Below are 18,906 nucleotides of genomic sequence, written 5' to 3'. Positions count from 1 at the left end.
ACATGACTTCCTTAATTGATGTAAAATTAGCACATATTTGAATAGGTAGGTAAAACGAGTCAACTAGATGTACCTAGTACAAGCATTCTCCTATCTCGCTAGTTGCATTGAATACATGACTTCTTGAATGGAGACGAAATTAATATTTGAATGATGATTTCTTGGATTGCTTTGAAAAGTATTCGAACGTGTAATATTTATTGCAGTTACATTTACCTACAATCTACAAGTATTCTGCTACCTCACTTCTTGAATATGAGACTTCTTAAGTGAACGAAAAATTTTTTAATGATCGATCGATTCGAATTAGTACCTATTATAATATGTAATATTGGTGGTAGCTAGATGTACCTACTAGCATTATAATACCTCACTACTTGAATACGTGACATCTTGAATGGATGCAAAATGAGTATTTGAATGATCGATCGATTCAAATTAGTATTCTAATGTGTAATATTGGTGGCACCTGGATCTTCTTTGATCCAGGTGCACCAATATTACACTACTATATGTGTGTTATTTTGTTTACAGTGGGAAATGTGATATTAGGACCTTTTACATCAATTAAGGAAGTCATGTATTTAAGAGGGGATATTTAGAATATTAGTAGGTAATTAACACGTATAACTATAATCGAGTTTTTGTATACATTGAGGTATGTAATCTGAAATCTCTAAATAGAAATGTCTACCCGATATGAGTAATGATTTTGATTTCGTACTGATGAGTTAGGTACTGTTCTCTTAATAAGATATTATTTTATAGTTTTATGTACCTACTCTAGGTAATTAACATTGAGGTAAAAGTTGGATATAGTTAAATGAAATTACGTGTACTTTTATAATGTTTATTAACTTAAGAACTATGTTCATATTACACAATCACATTAAATTGTACCCTTATTCGATGGTGTACCCATGTGGCGTATCTGAGGACAAACCTTCGTCTATCTTGTCAATTACTCTACGCGTTAATTCGTAAACTTGGTCTAATAACGTATTTTTCACTACATATTGGGCACACAGCTCGGCATTACATTTACATATATGTTCAAAGTTCTCATTCAATTTGTTACTGTCGTAAATTTCTATTTTGATGACTTTTGTACCTCCATTCCGATGTGGTTTTTTGATAAACGAGTAAACGGGTGTTGCCTTCCTCTTGACCCCCAAGGACAGACGTCTCACCCCTGACTCCCGTTCACTCTGACTTTGAGTTTGGGATGATGCCAAAGGAACGAAGTTGAATAGGTGTTCTGATGTATCCTGTAATTAATAATTAAGTTATTAGTTTAATGTTAACTACGAGTATTAACTTTTAATTAAATGAAAACTTGAAATAAGTTACATTAATAATAAAATATTTTATTGCACACAAAAAAAAAAACATAAGTTACAGAGAAATCCGATGAAATTAACGAAGTAGGTGACTACAGGTGGACTTAGCGCTAAGCAGACACATACATTAAAAATTGTATTTACTTAATTATTATTTTATATCAATTACGTATGAGTAATGTAACCATTATAATTTGAAATTATTTTATAATAATAATACAAACACTCACTCTAAAAAAAATACTTACCGACATATTTTCCGTAGAACTAATCGCGTTGAATATATAAGAGTAAATAATATTTTCACTTATTTTCGGGGGTTTATATCTGAAATTATTGTGTTATTAGAGTTCAAAATCAAACGTTTAAAAAAAATGACATCACATTGTATTGAGATACGATTGGATTTACGATGTTAGCAATAATGCACTAAAGCAAATAAAATATACTAGCTCCGATCGCGACATTGTCTGTTTTTCTAAGATTAAAACCATAAAATGAATTTAATGAATAAAAAAAATATATGGTAAGTACCTTCACGTATTATACACGGTGATCTGATTTTGCTGCGTTGTGGGATTTGCAATCGATGATTGTTTCCACCGACTAAGTGCTGAGTTGCGTTTTTCAATCACGTTGACAAATTTCATATAGGTATTGCGTTAGCTCCACGTGAATTTTCACTACTTAAGCTCCTCAGATCGATCCTCTTGATTCATTCCGCTACACAGGAAGCAAGGAAAACCCACTGTTCTCTCTACTGAAGCTACAAGGACATCATCATCATACAATGTAAGTGTGAATAAATGTATATTGTAATGTTGCTTATATAATTTTGACGACTTATCTGACCTACTGGTTAGTGACTAGCTACTAAGCCAGGGGCTTCTGGGTCGAATCTCAGTAAGGGTTTGTGTGATGAACACATATATTTGTTCCCGAGTCATGGTTGTTTTCTATGTGTTATTATGCGAGTACTCGCAACGCAAACTTACTGTAGGACTTAGTAAGAATATCCTATATTATTTATTTATTTATATTCGCAAAGTAACAAACTCGTAAAAATAATTAATCATTATTCAAATAAAACAACGTTAGAGTAATGGAGAATTATAATTATAAATGAATTATTTTAATAGCACATTATTTATTTTATTTCCAGGTCAAAACCCTCGTCCCACGCTGAAGATTTATATCTCTCATCCTCCACGGAGGAAGATTCGTCGGCACCGCCGCCGCCACCGCCGAAGGTTGACGTGATCGACAAAAAGAAAAAATCCAAGCCGCCAACATCGACGAGCTCGAGCAAGAGGTAGGTGTATACATAAATATTAGATAGTTGTGTGTTCTCAAAACCATAAAATAGCCTTTACGTAGTATTCTAACGCAGATTATAAATTAATAATATTTTAATAGTAACTTATTTTTATTTCCAGGTCAAAACGTTCGTCCCATACCGATTCGTATCTCTCATCCTCCACTGAGGAAGATTTGCCAGCACCGCCACCGCTACCACCGAAGGCTGACGCGGTCGAAAAAAGAAAAAATCCAAGCCATCGACATCGTCAGCAAGCTCGAGCAAGAGGGTCAGAATAGCTCCTGTGAAGCCGCGGCACGGCACTGCAGCGGAACTATTCGGTGCCGATAGCGATGACGAGGGATTAGAAGCGAACCAACCTGCAGGGGAGGGTAAATTATTATCGTACATTTCACGACGACTTGCGAACGGTTTTGCTCGTCAGACAAATCCTGATAAAAAGGGCACCCACTTTGTTGAGGTCAAAGTGTATAAATGCGATGATATTGAAAAGGTGACACCAGTAAATCGATGGCGTCATGCTGTAGTAAATATTAAAAACCGAACCGATGATAATACTGAAGCTTGGAGACACTTGGCTAATTTTATTCACGCAACGCGAAAGGAATACCGAACATGTGCGCCGTCATTTGTTAGCAATTATTATTGATCAATTTAAGCCATCGTATATATCTCTTATTACCACACTTATTAGTGCATCTGTAATAAAATACGAGGATTATAAATAAATGACTAATAAATTAATAACGAGCTGATATTTGTGGTATTCCTTTTACGTTCTGTGAATAATTTTAACTAAATGTTCAAACGTGTTAGAGTGAATTTATTTCTTTTTCGTACATAGAATTATTCCTTTTTGTAAAATATGGGACCAATTGCATAGATTGAACTATGCGTGGATCCAACTATCCTGAACACAACGTAAAAGTAATAGCACAGATGTGAGCCCTCATTTATTTGTTGACATCTATTAATAATGTTTTTTACCCATATTCATTTTGAATTACATTACCTATGTTATGAAATGGAATATAAGTATTATATAATACATACTTTAATTAATTATAAATGTATATCTATTGTAGTACTAATTTGGAATAAAATGATATCTATAAAGTGTGTTATTTTGTTTACAGTGGGATCACGTAACCGTCCGTTATCCAGAACTATTTTAATGAAATGTGACAAATGTCAAATTAAATTGCCTAAGAATGAATACAATGCCCATTTGAGAACTAATTTACATAAATCGAATTGCATATTGAAAACTGATTTGAATAATATTGAAATTATAGCAACAGCCTTTAAAAACAGAATAGTCACCTATCGTCTGAATGCAACACAAAATGAATACGTAACTCCTGAGACGTTTTTGTGTGATATCAAAAGTAACATTATGAAAGTTGTAGAAATGTCATTACGGGAACATAAAAGTATCAAAATAAACTATGAGCTTTTCGTTTACTTTACATTACCTCATTCAGGCAAACAACAGTTAAAGTCATTCAATACAAAATATGATGTTATTTATGAAAACACAAATATCAATGAACTGTTTGAAAATACGATTGAACATTTAAAAAATAAAGTTATAGAATTTGAGCACCGTGAATCAGGCTGGTCTTTTGTCGCAATAAGTCATTTAGAAGTTAACGTAAACAAGTATTGTCCGATGCGAGGAGGTACTTACATACCTTTACCCCCAAGTGTCAAAAATACTAAAAGCTGCATTAATATTCAAAACAACGATAATTGTTGCTTTTTATGGAGTATACTGGCTGGTCTATATCCTGCAAAGAATAATGTGTGTCGAACTAAATCATACCCGCACTATTCAGATGTTTTAAATATCGATGGAATGTCATTCCCATTATCAGTCAGCGATATACAGTTATTTGAAAAAAATAACCCTGATATAAGCATTTGTATATATGGATTGGATAATAAGTATGCAGTAACAGGTCCTCTATATAGATCCAAATCAAAGAAAAATAATCATTTTAATCTATTATATATTGAAGTCGTTGGTAAAGGACATTACTGTTTAATTAAAGACCTGGTACGATTAGTTAGAAGACAAGTAACTTTACATAGAGGCCACATGCATTTCTGTGACTCATGTTTGCAATTTTTTAAAAGCGATAATAAATTTAAAACACACCATTGTTCCGAAATTGTAACAGTTTTACCTAATGAAAATACTGTCATTCAATTTAAGAACTTCGAACGTAAACAAAAAATCAATTTTATTATATACGCTGATTTTGAAAGTATGTTAATTAATTGTAATTCAGACAGTAGTAAAAATACGCAAAACCTAAAAAAGCATGTCCCGACATGTTTCGGTTATTACATATGCTGCTCGCACGATGCAAGTTTGAATAAATATGTTTCTTACAGAGGTGAAGATTGTGTAAAAGTTTTTGTTGAATGGTTAATAAACGATATTCATGAAATTCACAACATACTAATTAAAAATAATCCTATGAATCCATTAACATATAAAGAAAAGTGTAATTATGAGAATGCTACACACTGTCATATTTGTAAGCAGTTTTTATTTGGTGACAAAGTCCGTGATCACGATCACATTACATCAGAGTACAGAGGTGCAGCTCATTCACTTTGCAATTTGAAATACAGAATCTGTTCCTTTATACCAGTTGTCTTACATAATTTGACGGGGTATGATAGTCATTTATTTATAGAAGAACTTGCAAAGTACCCCGGGTCTATCAAAATAATGCCACAGTCCAAGGAAAAATATTCAAGCATAACAAAAACTATATATTCTACTAACAAATCGAGCGCCAAACCAATTGAAATAAAGTTTATCGATTCTTTTCAATTTCTTAGTTCCAGTTTATTTGAGTTAACCAAAAGTTTGAATAAAGAGGATTTTGTTAACTTGTCTAAAGAATTTACTGATACCCACCACTTTCAGTTATTAACACGTAAAGGTGTTTATCCCTATGATTACATTGATTCCTGGTTGAAATATGAAGACAATAAACTACCGACAAAAGAAATGTTTTATAATACTCTAAAATCTAAACACATCTCAGATATTGATTATAATCATGCCGAAACTGTGTGGTCAGCTTTTAATATAATGACTTTAGGGGAATATACTGATTTATACTTAAAATGTGACGTCTTGTTGTTAAGCGATGTGTTTGAACATTTTAGAAATACAAGTTTGAAGCATTATAATCTAGACCCAGCCTATTATGTATCTGCACCTAATTTAAGTTGGGATGCTATGCTTTTGTTTACAGACGTAAAATTACAGTTAATACACGACTTAGAAGTATATCAGATGATAGAAAGAGGGATACGTGGTGGATTAGCCCAGTGTTCTCTTCGGAATTCAAAAGCAAACAATAAATACACCCCTGATTTTGATACTTCTAGACCCACCTCATATTTGATGTATCTGGATTGTAACAATCTCTATGGTTATGCTATGAGACAAAAATTACCTGTATCAGACTTTGAGTTTTTAACTTTAGATCGGGTTAGAAATTTTGACATACTGACTATACCAGAAAACGGTGAACATGGATACATTTTAGAAGTTGACATGAGTTATCCTGATCATTTACACGATCTGCATGCCGATTTGCCTTTTGCACCTGAAAGGTTTGTTCCCCCAGGTGGGAAGTCAGAAAAGTTAATTGCAAATTTATATGACAAATACAACTATATCATTCATTTCGTACATTTGAAGGAATGTTTAAAGAACGGGTTAGTGTTACAGAAAATACATCGCATTCTACGTTTTAGACAGTCTAACTTCTTACAAAAATATATTGATCTAAATACTCGATTACGACAAGAAGCTTCTACTTCATTTGAAAAAGACTTTTTAAACTATTAAATAATGCTATATTTGGAAAAACAATTGAAAATAAGCGAAAACATTTACATGTTCAATTAGCAATAAAATGGAAAGACAATGACAATAAAACAAACAAACACTTAGGTGCAGAAAAAATATTATTAAAACCTAATGTAAAGAATGTATCCATATTTAATGAAAACTTTGTGGCTGTTCAATTAAGTCCTGAAAAAATTTGTTTAGACCGCCCGATTTATATTGGATTTACAGTTTTAGAATTGGCAAAAACACATTTATATCAATTTCATTATAATTTCATTAAAAAAACGTACAAAGAAAACGTGAAACTCTGTTATACTGATACTGATAGCCTTCTTTATAACATTATTACTGATGACTTTTACAATGATCTAAATAAAAACATATCAAAATATGATACTAGTAATTATGACCACAATAACCCTTATGGTATACCTAAACTAAATGCTAAAGTACCTGGTTTATTTAAAGATGAATTTGGTGGTACGGTAATTACTGAATTTATTGGATTAAGAGCAAAACTGTACTGTTTAAAAAATGTAAAGAAGACAATAACGAAAGCAAAAGGTGTCACAAAACCTATAACGAATAAATTAAGAATTAAACATTTTGACAAAGTTTTGCAAACAAAAAAAGTGTATACCCATAATATGAATATGATTCGATCAATCAAACATGTTTTATATTCACAGCAAGTTGATAAAGTAGTTTTAAACTGCAACGATGATAAAAGGCAGATATTGCCTGACAATATACAAACATTACCATGGGGGCACTGTAAGACTATATTTTAAATTATATAATAATGTGATACTAAAATTTGTTTTTTTTTTTTTTTTTTTTTTTTGTACCTATCTGTAATAATCTCCAGAAATTTAATAAATTTATTTACTCTGTTAATCAATTGTTTTATTTATGTTAAGACATATCCTATAAAAAGCGTTGAGATATCATATTTTTTTCATAATAACAATGAAATTCATTAAGCATACCCAAACTCTGGAAGTAAATAATATAATCGTTGAAAATGACGTGCATAAAAATACAAGACATAGTACATTATTACCTAATACAATCCGCTGTATAATATGTGGACCTTCAAACTGTGGTAAAACTAATGTAATATTAAATTTATTATTACATGAAAATGGTCTAAAGTTTAAAAATATCTATTTGTATTCAAAGACCGCTTTTCAGCCAAAATATCGCTACCTCCAACTAATTATGGAGAAAATTCCAGATGCTAACTTTTTAATATTTAATGACAATAAAGACGTTATCCATCCAAATGATGCTATGACCAATTCAATCATGATTTTCGATGATGTTGTATGTGAAAATCAAGTGAACATTAGGAATTACTTTGCTATGGGAAGACATCGACAAATTGATTGTTTTTATTTATCGCAAACTTACTCCAAAATTCCGAAGCAACTGTTAAGAGACAATGTGAATCTCTTAATTGTTTTTAAACAAGATGATACTAACTTAAAACATATATACAATGAACATGTAAACACCGATATGGATTGGATAAAATTTAAAGAACTTTGTTCAATTATATGGGATGATTGTTTTAGCTTTTTATTAATTAATAAAGATTGTACACTAGATAAAGGACGATATAGACAGGGGTTTGATACATTTATTTACTTTTAAATTTCCCATTATTTAATGTTTTAAATGTTGACGAAGGCTCACTTGAAACTGAGTGCTCGTATTAAAAGGTTGGTGTCAAGACTGCTGAAATGGATACACATTTAAAAGATCAACTTATCAAAGCAGTAGATAACATAAAAAACAAAATAAAGAAGATAAATAATGAAGAACATGAAAATAATATTAATTTAAAAAAAGTTTTTAAACCTATTACTGAACCATTAGAAAACCTCGTTATGCAAAGTTCTTTTGTTAAACCAGCTATTAACATGACTACAAGTACAGATACGAGTGACAAATCTCAGAATTTAAATGATTCTATAGGATACAAAAATTTCAAAGAGATAATTGCTCCTGATCAGCATTCAGAATATTATGAATACTCTAATGTTAGTAATAAAACTTCTCAAGAACAAAATAATGATACACTTCTATCTCTAAAAAAAGAAGACATGATTGATTTATATGAGGACATCAATATACCATTCGGGATTCGTAGCACGAATAAAAAGTTGATGATGGGTAATTCTGATGTATACTTGTCTTTGGTAAATAAGACTTCCGATACTGAAAAACAATATGTTATTACTATAGACAACAAAAAATTTGAATTAACCGCAGGGTTGAAAGAACTATTGATGCGAAACAAACCCAATCTCAGTCTTGTTACTGAAAAAGATAAAACTGAATACAAAGAAATGTTAACCCGTACAAACGCACATAAACGAGATTTTGATCCAAACGGAAAATTAAAAGGAGACAAAGGTATAAAATATTGCAGTATTATCAAACCTCTCTTTTCACAATTACTTGACACTAACATTAAAACAGGTGGTAACTTACCTGCATTAAAACACTATAAAAGTAACACAGATTATATTTATTGGGATGATCCAAATGAATTAATTGAAAGGCTTAAACTTTTGATTGCATCCAAAGACGCTGGAAACACCAACCATGATAATGAAATTATATCAATTATTGAAGAATTAAAGGAAGCCGGTATTGTAAAGCAATAAAATAAATTGAAATATTATGTTAATGCTCAGTGAATAAATAAACGTGTCTTAGACATGACAAATAACAATGATATTTATAATTGTAAAGCAGAATTTAATAAAGTATTAAGTATAAAGGAGGAAAATATATTATCTAATACAATAAATACAGAAATAATAAACAAAATCGATGCCTGTATGAAAAAGGTGATGAATATAGATAAAAACATTTCGGTTTTAATGAATCGAGTAACAAAAGTTGAAAAGAATATTTCTAACAAAGAATTTGAATATAATATTAATAAACATTATGAGCAAAGCGGACGTCGTAAATGAAATTCATAAAAATGCAAGGGTGAATTTTCCTCGAAGAAGCGTCATTTTAAGAGATATTGATGACCTCTGGCAAGCAGATTTAATAGATATGCAGACTTTTTCAAAACTGAATGCTGGTTATAAGTACATATTAGTGATTATTGACTGTTTCTCAAAATACGCTTGGGCATTTCCACTCAAACGTAAGACTAAAGAAACCGTATCCAAAATGTTTGAAACATTATTATCAAGAGGACGTAAACCAATCAATTTACAAACAGACAGGGGTAATGAATTTTATAATAGTAATTTCAGAAAAGTTGTTCAAAAATATAATATTAATCATTACTCTACATTTTCCACCAAAAAGGCATCAATAGTTGAAAGACTTATAAGAACTCTTAAAGCTAAGCTGTATAAGGAGTTTAGTCTGAAGGGTAATTATAAATGGGTCGATGGAACTCTTGACCAGAAAGTTTCAGAATATAATCATACTTTTCATAGGACGGTGGGAAGAGCGCCGATCACGATCAATCGTAGTAATAAAGGAGTTGTATTACAAAGATACATTAAGAATTTACTAACAAAGAAAAACCCGGTTTGCAAAAGGTTTCGTATTGGAGATTTTGTAAGAGTTAGCAAGTATAAAGGATGTTTCGAGAAACGATTTACCCCTAATTGGTCAACAGAAATATTTAAGATAACTAATGTTCGAAATACTAACCCCACTACATATTATCTAGAAGACGCCAAGCGTAGGCCTATTTTAGGAGCATTCTATGCGCAAGAAATTCAGAAAACTTTGCATCCTCAAGTTTATCTTGTTGAAAGAGTGTTAAAACGTAAAGGAAATAAAGTATATGTTAAGTGGCTCGGCCTTCCACCGAGTGAAAATAGTTGGATTGATAAGACAAATCGTTTGTAATCGGGTTTAAATTTACTTTCACTGTTTTGTACACTCATTTGTATTTCAAACTCTACACTATAGAGACCAGTACAGACATATCCAACATTTAAATCTATTTCATAAAAAATGAAACGCACGAGAAATAATTCTGAAAACGAAAATAAGAAGAAACTTAGCAATCAGAAATTTGGAGCTGGCTTAAAGAAAACTTTTAATAATCTTGTTTCACACACTAAAAGACATATCAGTAATCTAAAGCCAAAATGTAAGAACATGCTAATGGAATTAGCGTATGCTGCTGCTCAAGAATTAGCATCGGACTTGCCTATACAATTACCCAGAGTGATACCAGTACCTAAAACTGGCGGATTTCTACCATTGATTCCAATTTTAGCAGGATTATCGGCTACAGGAAGTTTAGCAGGAGGTGTTGCGGGAATAAGAAAAGCTATTAACCATTATAAATCAGCAAAACGACAACTAGCTAAATTAAAGAGACATAATATGAAAATGGAGGGTAAATGTATTGGAAAAGGAGTGCATCTTAAACCCTACAAGGGTGGACTAGGAATTTATGTTACAAATAAAAAAAACTAGATGGCAGGCTACCCAATAGAGCATTGAGTAATATCGATATAATAAAACATTCGAAAAGTATTCCTTACTTTCGTGGTGTATTCATGAGAGATGAATTACCACCAAAACCATTACCGATGGAATGTGGTGTTATTAATTTAGATTCATCTGAAAATAACGGTACTCACTGGGTAGCCTATGGAAAAAATAAAAATTATATTGAATATTTTGATAGTTACGGAAATTTAAAACCTCCAAAGGAATTCATAAAATATATGGGAGCTAATATACGCTATAATTACGATAATATACAAAAAAATCATTTATTTAACTGTGGGCATTTATGTTTAAAATTTCTGAATTCATTCTGGCAGAAATATTATTAAATAAGTAAACTTATGTGTTTAATAAGACCAAAAACATAATACAACAATATTATAATAAACGATATCTTCTACCGTATCACATTCAACCTCGAACAGTGTCTAGAATCGGGTGTTAAGCATACGTTTACATAATTTTACCTTACAAAATCAAGTGATACATTATGTATGTTTTCAATAAAAGCGGAATTACAAGAATACCATCGAATATTCAACTCCCAGTCTTCAAAGGAGCAAGTCGATTAAATTCTAGCAAGAGAATTACTAAGAGCAATAAGTTATTTCTTCGTTCTCTTGGGTTTAAAATAAAATAAAATACTTATAATAAGATGTTGCATATCACAGATATTCCACAACAAGATAATTCAATTGAAAGCTATACCATCCATTCATACAATCCCTACAATCATAGCTTTAAGGAAAATGACGAAATCAGGATACCTATAAATCAACAAGATGTGTATGTATTACCATCAGCAAGCTCCATTTACATTGAAGGGTATGCAAGTGTATGGCGAGTAGATGCTGCTGGGAAAAAAATAACAAAAGATGTAAATTTTACAAATAACCCCATATTATTTTTGTTCAAAGATATAAGTTACGAACTAAATGGGATTGAAATTGACCGGAATAAAAATTGCGGGATTACTACAACGATGAAATCTCTTATTTCAATGAATGAAGGAGAAAGTAAGAACGCTGCATTGTGGGGTTGGGATCTAAGCGGGAGTATTCTAAAGCAAGGTCATTTCTCCATTATAATACCTCTGAATAAAGTGCTTGGCTTCGCGGAAGATTATAATAAGATTTTAGTCAACTGTAGGCACGAACTTGTACTAAACAGAAGTAATTCAGTTTTAAATAGTGTTGTACTTGAAGAAAATGATCAAGTTCAAATTGATATCCATAAAATCCAATGGCGGGTACCACATGTTAGAGTTTCTGACCGTAATAGATTGCCACTACTAAAGTGCTTAGAGAAAGATCGATCTATACAACTAGCATTCCGGAATTGGGATTTGTATGAATATCCACTTTTACCTAAAACAACAAAACATGCATGGTCAGTAAAAACCGCTTCCCAGTTAGAAAAGCCTAGATATGTTATATTAGCATTACAGACTGATAGAAAACTAAACAAACTAAAAAATTCTACTATATTTGATCACTGCAATATAACTAACGTCAAATTATTTTTAAATTCACAGTACTTTCCATACGATCCTCTTAATTTAAAATTTAGCGAAGACAAATTTAGTATATTATACGAAATGTATGCTAACTTTCGTCAGTCGTATTATGGGGTCGGTGTCGATCCTCTGCTTAATCTGAACACATTAAAAAAAACTCCTTTATTTGTAATAGACTGCTCAAGGCAGAACGATTCATTAAAAACTGGCCCAGTTGACGTTCGAATAGAAATCGAGTCCTCAGAAGACATACCTGATAAAACGACAGCCTATTGTTTAATTATAAACGATCGGCTTGTCGAGTATAAACCTTTGAGTAATATAGTAAGGAAATTATCATGAATGTGATTTTGGATGTTCAAGGATTTAAAAATGAAAATAATCAATTTATACCAAAAGAAGTGGGGATTATTTCTCAAAAAGTTTTCTTGTGTTTCTGATCAGCCCTCCCCATCCGTTCTATACCTTAACAAAGAAAGAACGTTCACAAGTCTCTTGGGTGGAAAAATACAAAGGAATATTATGGAATGAAGGCTATGTATCATATTTTAATTATAAGAATTTGATTGTTGATTACTGTAAAGATAAACACATTTATACAAAAGGTTATGAAAAAGTGCAGTGGGTGAAAGAAATAACAGACAGTGATAATGTTTATAATTTAGAACATTTTGACTGCCCAAATTTAAAGACTTTATGCGAAAAATATTCAAATAAATGTGATATTCAAAATTGTATATGGGTCAATCACTTTTTTTTTGTTGTTGTGTGGCACTACTGATTAATCTCTTTTTATTATTAAACTACTTAAAATACATGGATTTTAACATGCTAAACATAAAATTAGACCAGTTAATGACAATAGCGCAAAATAGAAAATAATAGTTTTAGTAATTTGTATAAGATTTATTGGTTTTCTAGGAGACACATTTTTCACTCCATACTAAAATTTCATGTCACTGCGTGAAAATTAAGTGTTAATACCTTTTTGGTATAAAAAAATCGCACTGCAGTATTTATTGTTATAATCCGTTTCAAAAAAACATCGCCTTTATTATCTTATAACGCTATACTAAAGCAAGAAAAGATAAATACTTTATTTAAGAATTCAGTTTCAAAAAATGTCACTGTTGACGATTAAAATACTAGTTCTCCTGACTCACCAAGTCAAAAGTAGGCAGTAAATGCCGACACGATGCATGACCTTGGCTCGACCAATAGAAAACCGACCTGAGTGTCACGTGATTCAGCCCGCCATTACAACGGTAGTTCGTAGCATCGTTCATTTCGTCTGAAGCTCTGATACAGGTAAGGTGGCTTTATTCCATTTCTCCTGACTTACTGCGATTTTACGTAATTTTTGAATGATCACAGTTTAAAACTAGGCTTTAATACATAGCCCTGAGTTCTAATATTCTTGAGCAACCTATTTATTTTTATTTTTCGTTTTGATTATGGTTTTATCTGGTCTTAACACGAATTTGTCTCCTGAGTCACCGGTCCCCTGGCTGACTTTTCCGGTGACCCATGAGACAATTTTGGTAACCCATGAGACATTTATTTGTTTTTCAAAGATTTATTTATTGATGTTCAAGATCAGAATGAAGAAATGTTATTTTCGCTTAATTTTTGTATTTTTATGACTGCCATTTAATTTTTCACTGGCAATTATAATATATTTATATGGTGGCGTACTTATTCATCATAATTAGCCTAAGATATTTTTTCTCAATTCCATAGCTAAAAGAATAAGCTCTAATTAACATACTAGCCTAATAATGCTACTGATAATTGGTGATTAATATTCCGAGCACCGAAAACTAAAAAATACGTTTAAGAATCTTCTGTTCAAATGTTGTACGCTCTAATCACCCTGCTACTATCGCTTTTGGTTGCATGTTTACTCATACTAATCAACCGTTGCAGCGAAAATGCCGCTGTCAGCCGCTGAAAAACAGAGACGCTACAAAGAAAAGTTAAAAAAAGACCCGGAGAAATATGAGGAATATAAGAAGAAAAAAAGAGAATGCTACCACGCCAAGAAGAAGTTAGTGAAGGACCTGACTCCAAAAGAACACTACAATGCTAAAATAATATGGAAGTTAAGAAAAAAGAATTTAAGAGAAAAAAGAAAAAATCTTGATCGTGTTCTCGAAATAACACCTCCGAATTCACCATTACCTGCACAAGATTACTTGGAAAACAACCCCCAAGAAATGGGTAATATAGAAAAAGAAAAAAAGAAAAGAGGCCGGAAAAAAATACGAAGAAATCGGACAAAATTATATAAAGAAAATATGAAATTAAAGGCAGAAAATAAAAAGCTGAAAATGGCGTCTGAAAAGTATAAACAGCGATATTTCAGACAAAAACGAAAACAACGTAAAATACCATCAGACGTTAGTGATGAAATGAAATACAGTATCTTAACAAACGCCATTAAAGATAGATATCAGAAAATAAAGAAAGCCAAAGAAAAGAAGTTCTTAAGAAGTATTTTTGAAAATGTCGCGAAGCCCCAAAGAAAAGATATAATGAAAGAGACTCTTGGGTTGACTGGTGGTTTAAGAGAAACCGCAAACATCAGAAGCTTAATACGTGGTGAAAAGTTGTTGAAAAATATTATTCAAGATTTTTTTCTCCGAGATGACGTGTCACGAGCAACTGCAGGAAAAAAAGAGACTATTACAAAGTCGAAGATAAAAGCCCAAAAGCGGTTTTTATTAGACAATATGAAAAACCTATTCAAAGTCTTTAAAAAAGAGAACCCAGGCACCAAATGTTCATATTACACTTTTACAAAATACAGGCCATTCTTCACAGTGAAGCCCTCTGCAGATGGACGAGAAATGTGTTTATGTAAAGTACACGTCAACCCCGTTTACAAAGCAAGAGCTCTTAAACAGAAGCGAATAATACCTTCAGATGATTTAAGCGTCCTCATTTTGTCCACAGTTTGTGACACGGAGAACCAAGCTTGCATGTATGGCACATGCGACGTGTGTTGTTATAAAGATATAACGTATAATCTACAAAATGAGACAGAAAATGTAAAATGGCAGGAATGGGTTAGACAGGAAATAGCATATGAGAAAAATGGCAGGCAAATTAAAGCTATAAAGAACATTAAAATACAGAAAGAAGATCAAGCTACAGAATTACTGAGAAACTTTAATGACGAACTGAAAACCCTAAAAAAGCATGTGTACAATATTAAAGTACAATATAAAAGTTTTCGACAGGCTGTTGATAACTTAGAGGAAACAGAGATGGTCTTAGTCGCAGATTTTAGCGAAAATTATAATTGCAAGTGTTTTCAAGAAATACAGGCACATCATTTTGGGGGCTCAAGAGAACAAGTGTCACTACACACGGTCGTAGTTTACACTACAAATAAAGTGAATAACAAACCTAATGTTAAATCCTATTGTACTGCATCTTCAAACTTGTGTCATCAGCCTGCAGCAATTTGGGCTCATCTCCAGCCCATTCTTTTAGAAATTCGCCAAGATTATCCAGGAATAAAAACCGTGCATTTTTTTTCAGACGGGCCTTTCAGTCAATACAGGCAGAAGCAAAATTTTTATTTGTGTTCCACAAAAGTTTTTGACTATGGGTTCCAGGCAATGACGTGGTCTTTTTTCGAAGCTGGACACGGAAAAGGACCAGCCGATGGCATAGGGGGCTTTTTAAAAAGAACAGCAGATAATATGGTAGCTACAGGGATGGACATTGTAAATGCAGAAGATTTTTACAATGCATTAAAAGACACAAGCAAAATCAAGCTATATCTCATTACGGAAAGAGAAATTAACAGTGTCCAGACACAACTGCCAAAAAATATAACACCCTTGAAAGGAACCATCAGTATGCATCAACTCTTCGCAACTGAAGCAGGTCGATTGCAATATCGTAACCTAAGTTGTTTTTGCGAAAGAGGATTTTGCCAGTGTCGAAGCCCGAAACATTATCAGCCTATTACTGTCAAAGACAACCCTGCACTCAATAATGCTGAGGAAGTTAATACAGGTGGTGTTAATAACGAGCCCAGTTCGGATGATGACATTTCTCTAAGTCAATTAAAAGATGCGAAAGACAGGGCTTTACAAGAAATAACTGTGTTTGATTTGTGTAAACCTCGCGAAGGAACTTTGTATGATGCAATTTACACCAACCCGGAACCATGTACTTCAGGGATTCAAGACAAAGAAAACCGACCAGTGAAGTGTGGGGATTTTTTATTGGTAAATGTTAGTGGACCCAAAAGCAAGCTATTCAGATATGTCTGCAAAGTTAACGGTTTAGATGATGATGGCGAAATGCTTGTCATGTTTTTGCGTAACGTCAAAGGAAAACAAATATTTCGACTGGATCCAAACGATTTTTCATACATTGAACCTAAAGACGTAATAAAAATACTTCAAGAACCAGTTATAACGATAAAAAGACGGCAGGAATATTTCGAATTCCAAAATGTTGTTGATATTTTAGAAAAGTAGATTTAAACTGTTGTTTTTCTATTGTGATAGATTGAAAAATCGCATAGTGTTAAGTTGTGGAGATCTCATTTTTATGTTAATTAAAAGTCTGATTAAAGAATAGTATTGAAGTTAATAAATACTCAAATAAAAATAAAAATTAAGGATAGGTACAAAGATTTATTTTTCGTTGTTGTTGATTCATGAAAATATGAATGAATACTTTCTGTAATTGTTAAGAGCAAACACTGTTTAGAATCTGTTCTTTTATTTCTTTTGATAATACTTAATGTTTTCTATTATAGAATTACAATAATTAAACATTTTGTTTCATTCTGTTCCCGATAAAGGCTCTAAAGACTAGAAAATATATCATATACTCATATTAAAACAAGTAAGTTTCCACTTTTAAAGTCTCTTGAGTCACTGATATTTGTCTCTTGGGTAACCATCTTGCACCAAAAAAGTCTCTGGGGTCACTGTTTTGTCTCTTGGGTGACCAACTTGTCACTAAAAAAGTTGACATATTTAAAAAAAAATTGTATGGAATCGTTACAGTTTTACCTGAGCTTTAAGGATAAACTATGTTAAAACAAAAAGAGAAGTAAAAGTTATGGTGTATGTTTCATTTGCATTTATTTATTACTGATTTAAAGAAAACTTTTTGTATGTTCTTGTCAACAGTGACTCAAGAGACATGAATGCATGTCGTAATTATCTACTTTGATCATATTTTGTAATAATTTAAATGAGTAATTTAAAAAAATGTGTTTATGTACACATTGCACTATTAGCACCTTTGTTAACATGCTATTTTACTGAATTATCCATGGTTACCCAGGGGATCACTTCATACCTCTAATTAAGTTTGTGGTCATATAAAATAATATAATAATCATAAAAGTCTGCGGCAACTCCTGAAATATGAAAGTTGAATATATGTCCTACGCTAAAAGCTAATAAAAATGTAAAAAGAAGTAATTTTAAAATTTGATTTGTTCTTTATCAAATTACAAAAAAAAAGTGATTGACCCATATATCATGCTAATGTCTGCGCTTTTAAAAATGTATCATGCCTGAATAAGTGGTGTATAGAAAATAATGTTTTTTTTACAAAATAAAATATAATCATGAATACCTGTGTTATTATTTTAAAATTATGATGATCTATAAAACAAAATAATATAGGTAATAAGTAATTTTAGTACCATCATAAATATCAAACCTAAAGTCACTCGAACCAATTTGCAAATAAATAATCAATTAAAAATGGACAACAATGTGGCGGACATCGATGAAGTTCTTATTTATCAATGTCATATACCGACATGGACACCATATATTATACTGGTTTTCGAGTATTGGCATGAGTAATCAGAAAAGATAAATGGTTCGTATAGACTTGGTTACAAATTTGAATGTTTGAGTGTTACTTTTAGAATTGAATCTGATAAATCAGAACTTACTAACATCCTGCTACCTCGCTACTTGAAAAGGTGACTTCTTGAATGGACACAAAATGAGTAATTATTTGAATGATCGATCGATTAAAATTAGTATTCTAATGTGTAATATTGGTGGCACCTGGATCTTCTTTGATCCAGGTGCACCAATATTACACTACTGTCTTGCTGTGAAATACAAAAGCGCTTGATGCTATTGTGCATTAAATAGTGAGCAATTGCCAACTTTTAGCATGCAATGCAACTCTCGAGCCCAATGAGGAGGCACACTGACATTTTATCCCGCCAGGCGGCGCCTGTGCAAGTGTCTATAGCAGCCGGAGCTGTAAGTTCACATTTTTGACACATGACAGCATCCACAAAACGTAAACTGGCGCTGGCAATGAAATTTTAAATAAA

The 18,906-nt window shown here is 32.0% G+C and overlaps 4 protein-coding genes across 5 annotated transcripts in view; 3 read left to right on the top strand and 1 right to left on the bottom strand.

Moving 5' to 3' along the window:
* The window catches only part of LOC125236075, a 50,085-nt gene that overhangs the window by 2,853 nt on the left and 28,326 nt on the right, over nucleotides 1-18,906 (top strand). The window lies entirely within an intron of this gene.
* LOC125236077 lies at nucleotides 837-18,659 on the bottom strand. 2 transcript variants are annotated; one of them, XM_048142770.1, is made up of 2 exons: nucleotides 18,511-18,659; nucleotides 837-1,268 (listed from the first exon to the last, which is right to left on the bottom strand). In XM_048142770.1, exons 1-2 carry the CDS (start codon nucleotides 18,514-18,516, stop codon nucleotides 903-905), a joined length of 372 nt encoding a protein of 123 aa, XP_047998727.1. In that variant the 5' UTR covers nucleotides 18,517-18,659; the 3' UTR covers nucleotides 837-902. The 2 variants fall into 2 exon arrangements, with proteins under 2 accessions (XP_047998727.1, XP_047998726.1); XM_048142769.1 differs by lacking the exon at nucleotides 18,511-18,659 and adding an exon at nucleotides 1,589-1,879.
* On the top strand, nucleotides 1,889-3,786 carry LOC125236079 (zinc finger protein 865-like). The gene is made up of 3 exons (XM_048142774.1): nucleotides 1,889-2,132; nucleotides 2,503-2,652; nucleotides 2,777-3,786. Coding segments are annotated over exons 1-3 (312 nt in total). The 5' UTR covers nucleotides 1,889-2,130; the 3' UTR covers nucleotides 2,937-3,786.
* Nucleotides 14,346-17,365, top strand: LOC125236080. Its single transcript, XM_048142775.1, has 2 exons — nucleotides 14,346-14,704; nucleotides 17,229-17,365. The coding sequence occupies exons 1-2, from the start codon at nucleotides 14,498-14,500 to the stop codon at nucleotides 17,274-17,276; spliced, it is 255 nt and encodes an 84-aa protein (XP_047998732.1). The 5' UTR covers nucleotides 14,346-14,497; the 3' UTR covers nucleotides 17,277-17,365.

The sequence above is a fragment of the Leguminivora glycinivorella genome, chromosome 18 (genome assembly GCF_023078275.1).
Source record: "Leguminivora glycinivorella isolate SPB_JAAS2020 chromosome 18, LegGlyc_1.1, whole genome shotgun sequence".
NCBI classification, from domain to species: Eukaryota; Metazoa; Arthropoda; class Insecta; order Lepidoptera; family Tortricidae; genus Leguminivora; species Leguminivora glycinivorella.
Note: the sequence above shows the minus strand (reverse complement) of the source record. Positions and strands in the feature narration are given on the sequence as shown.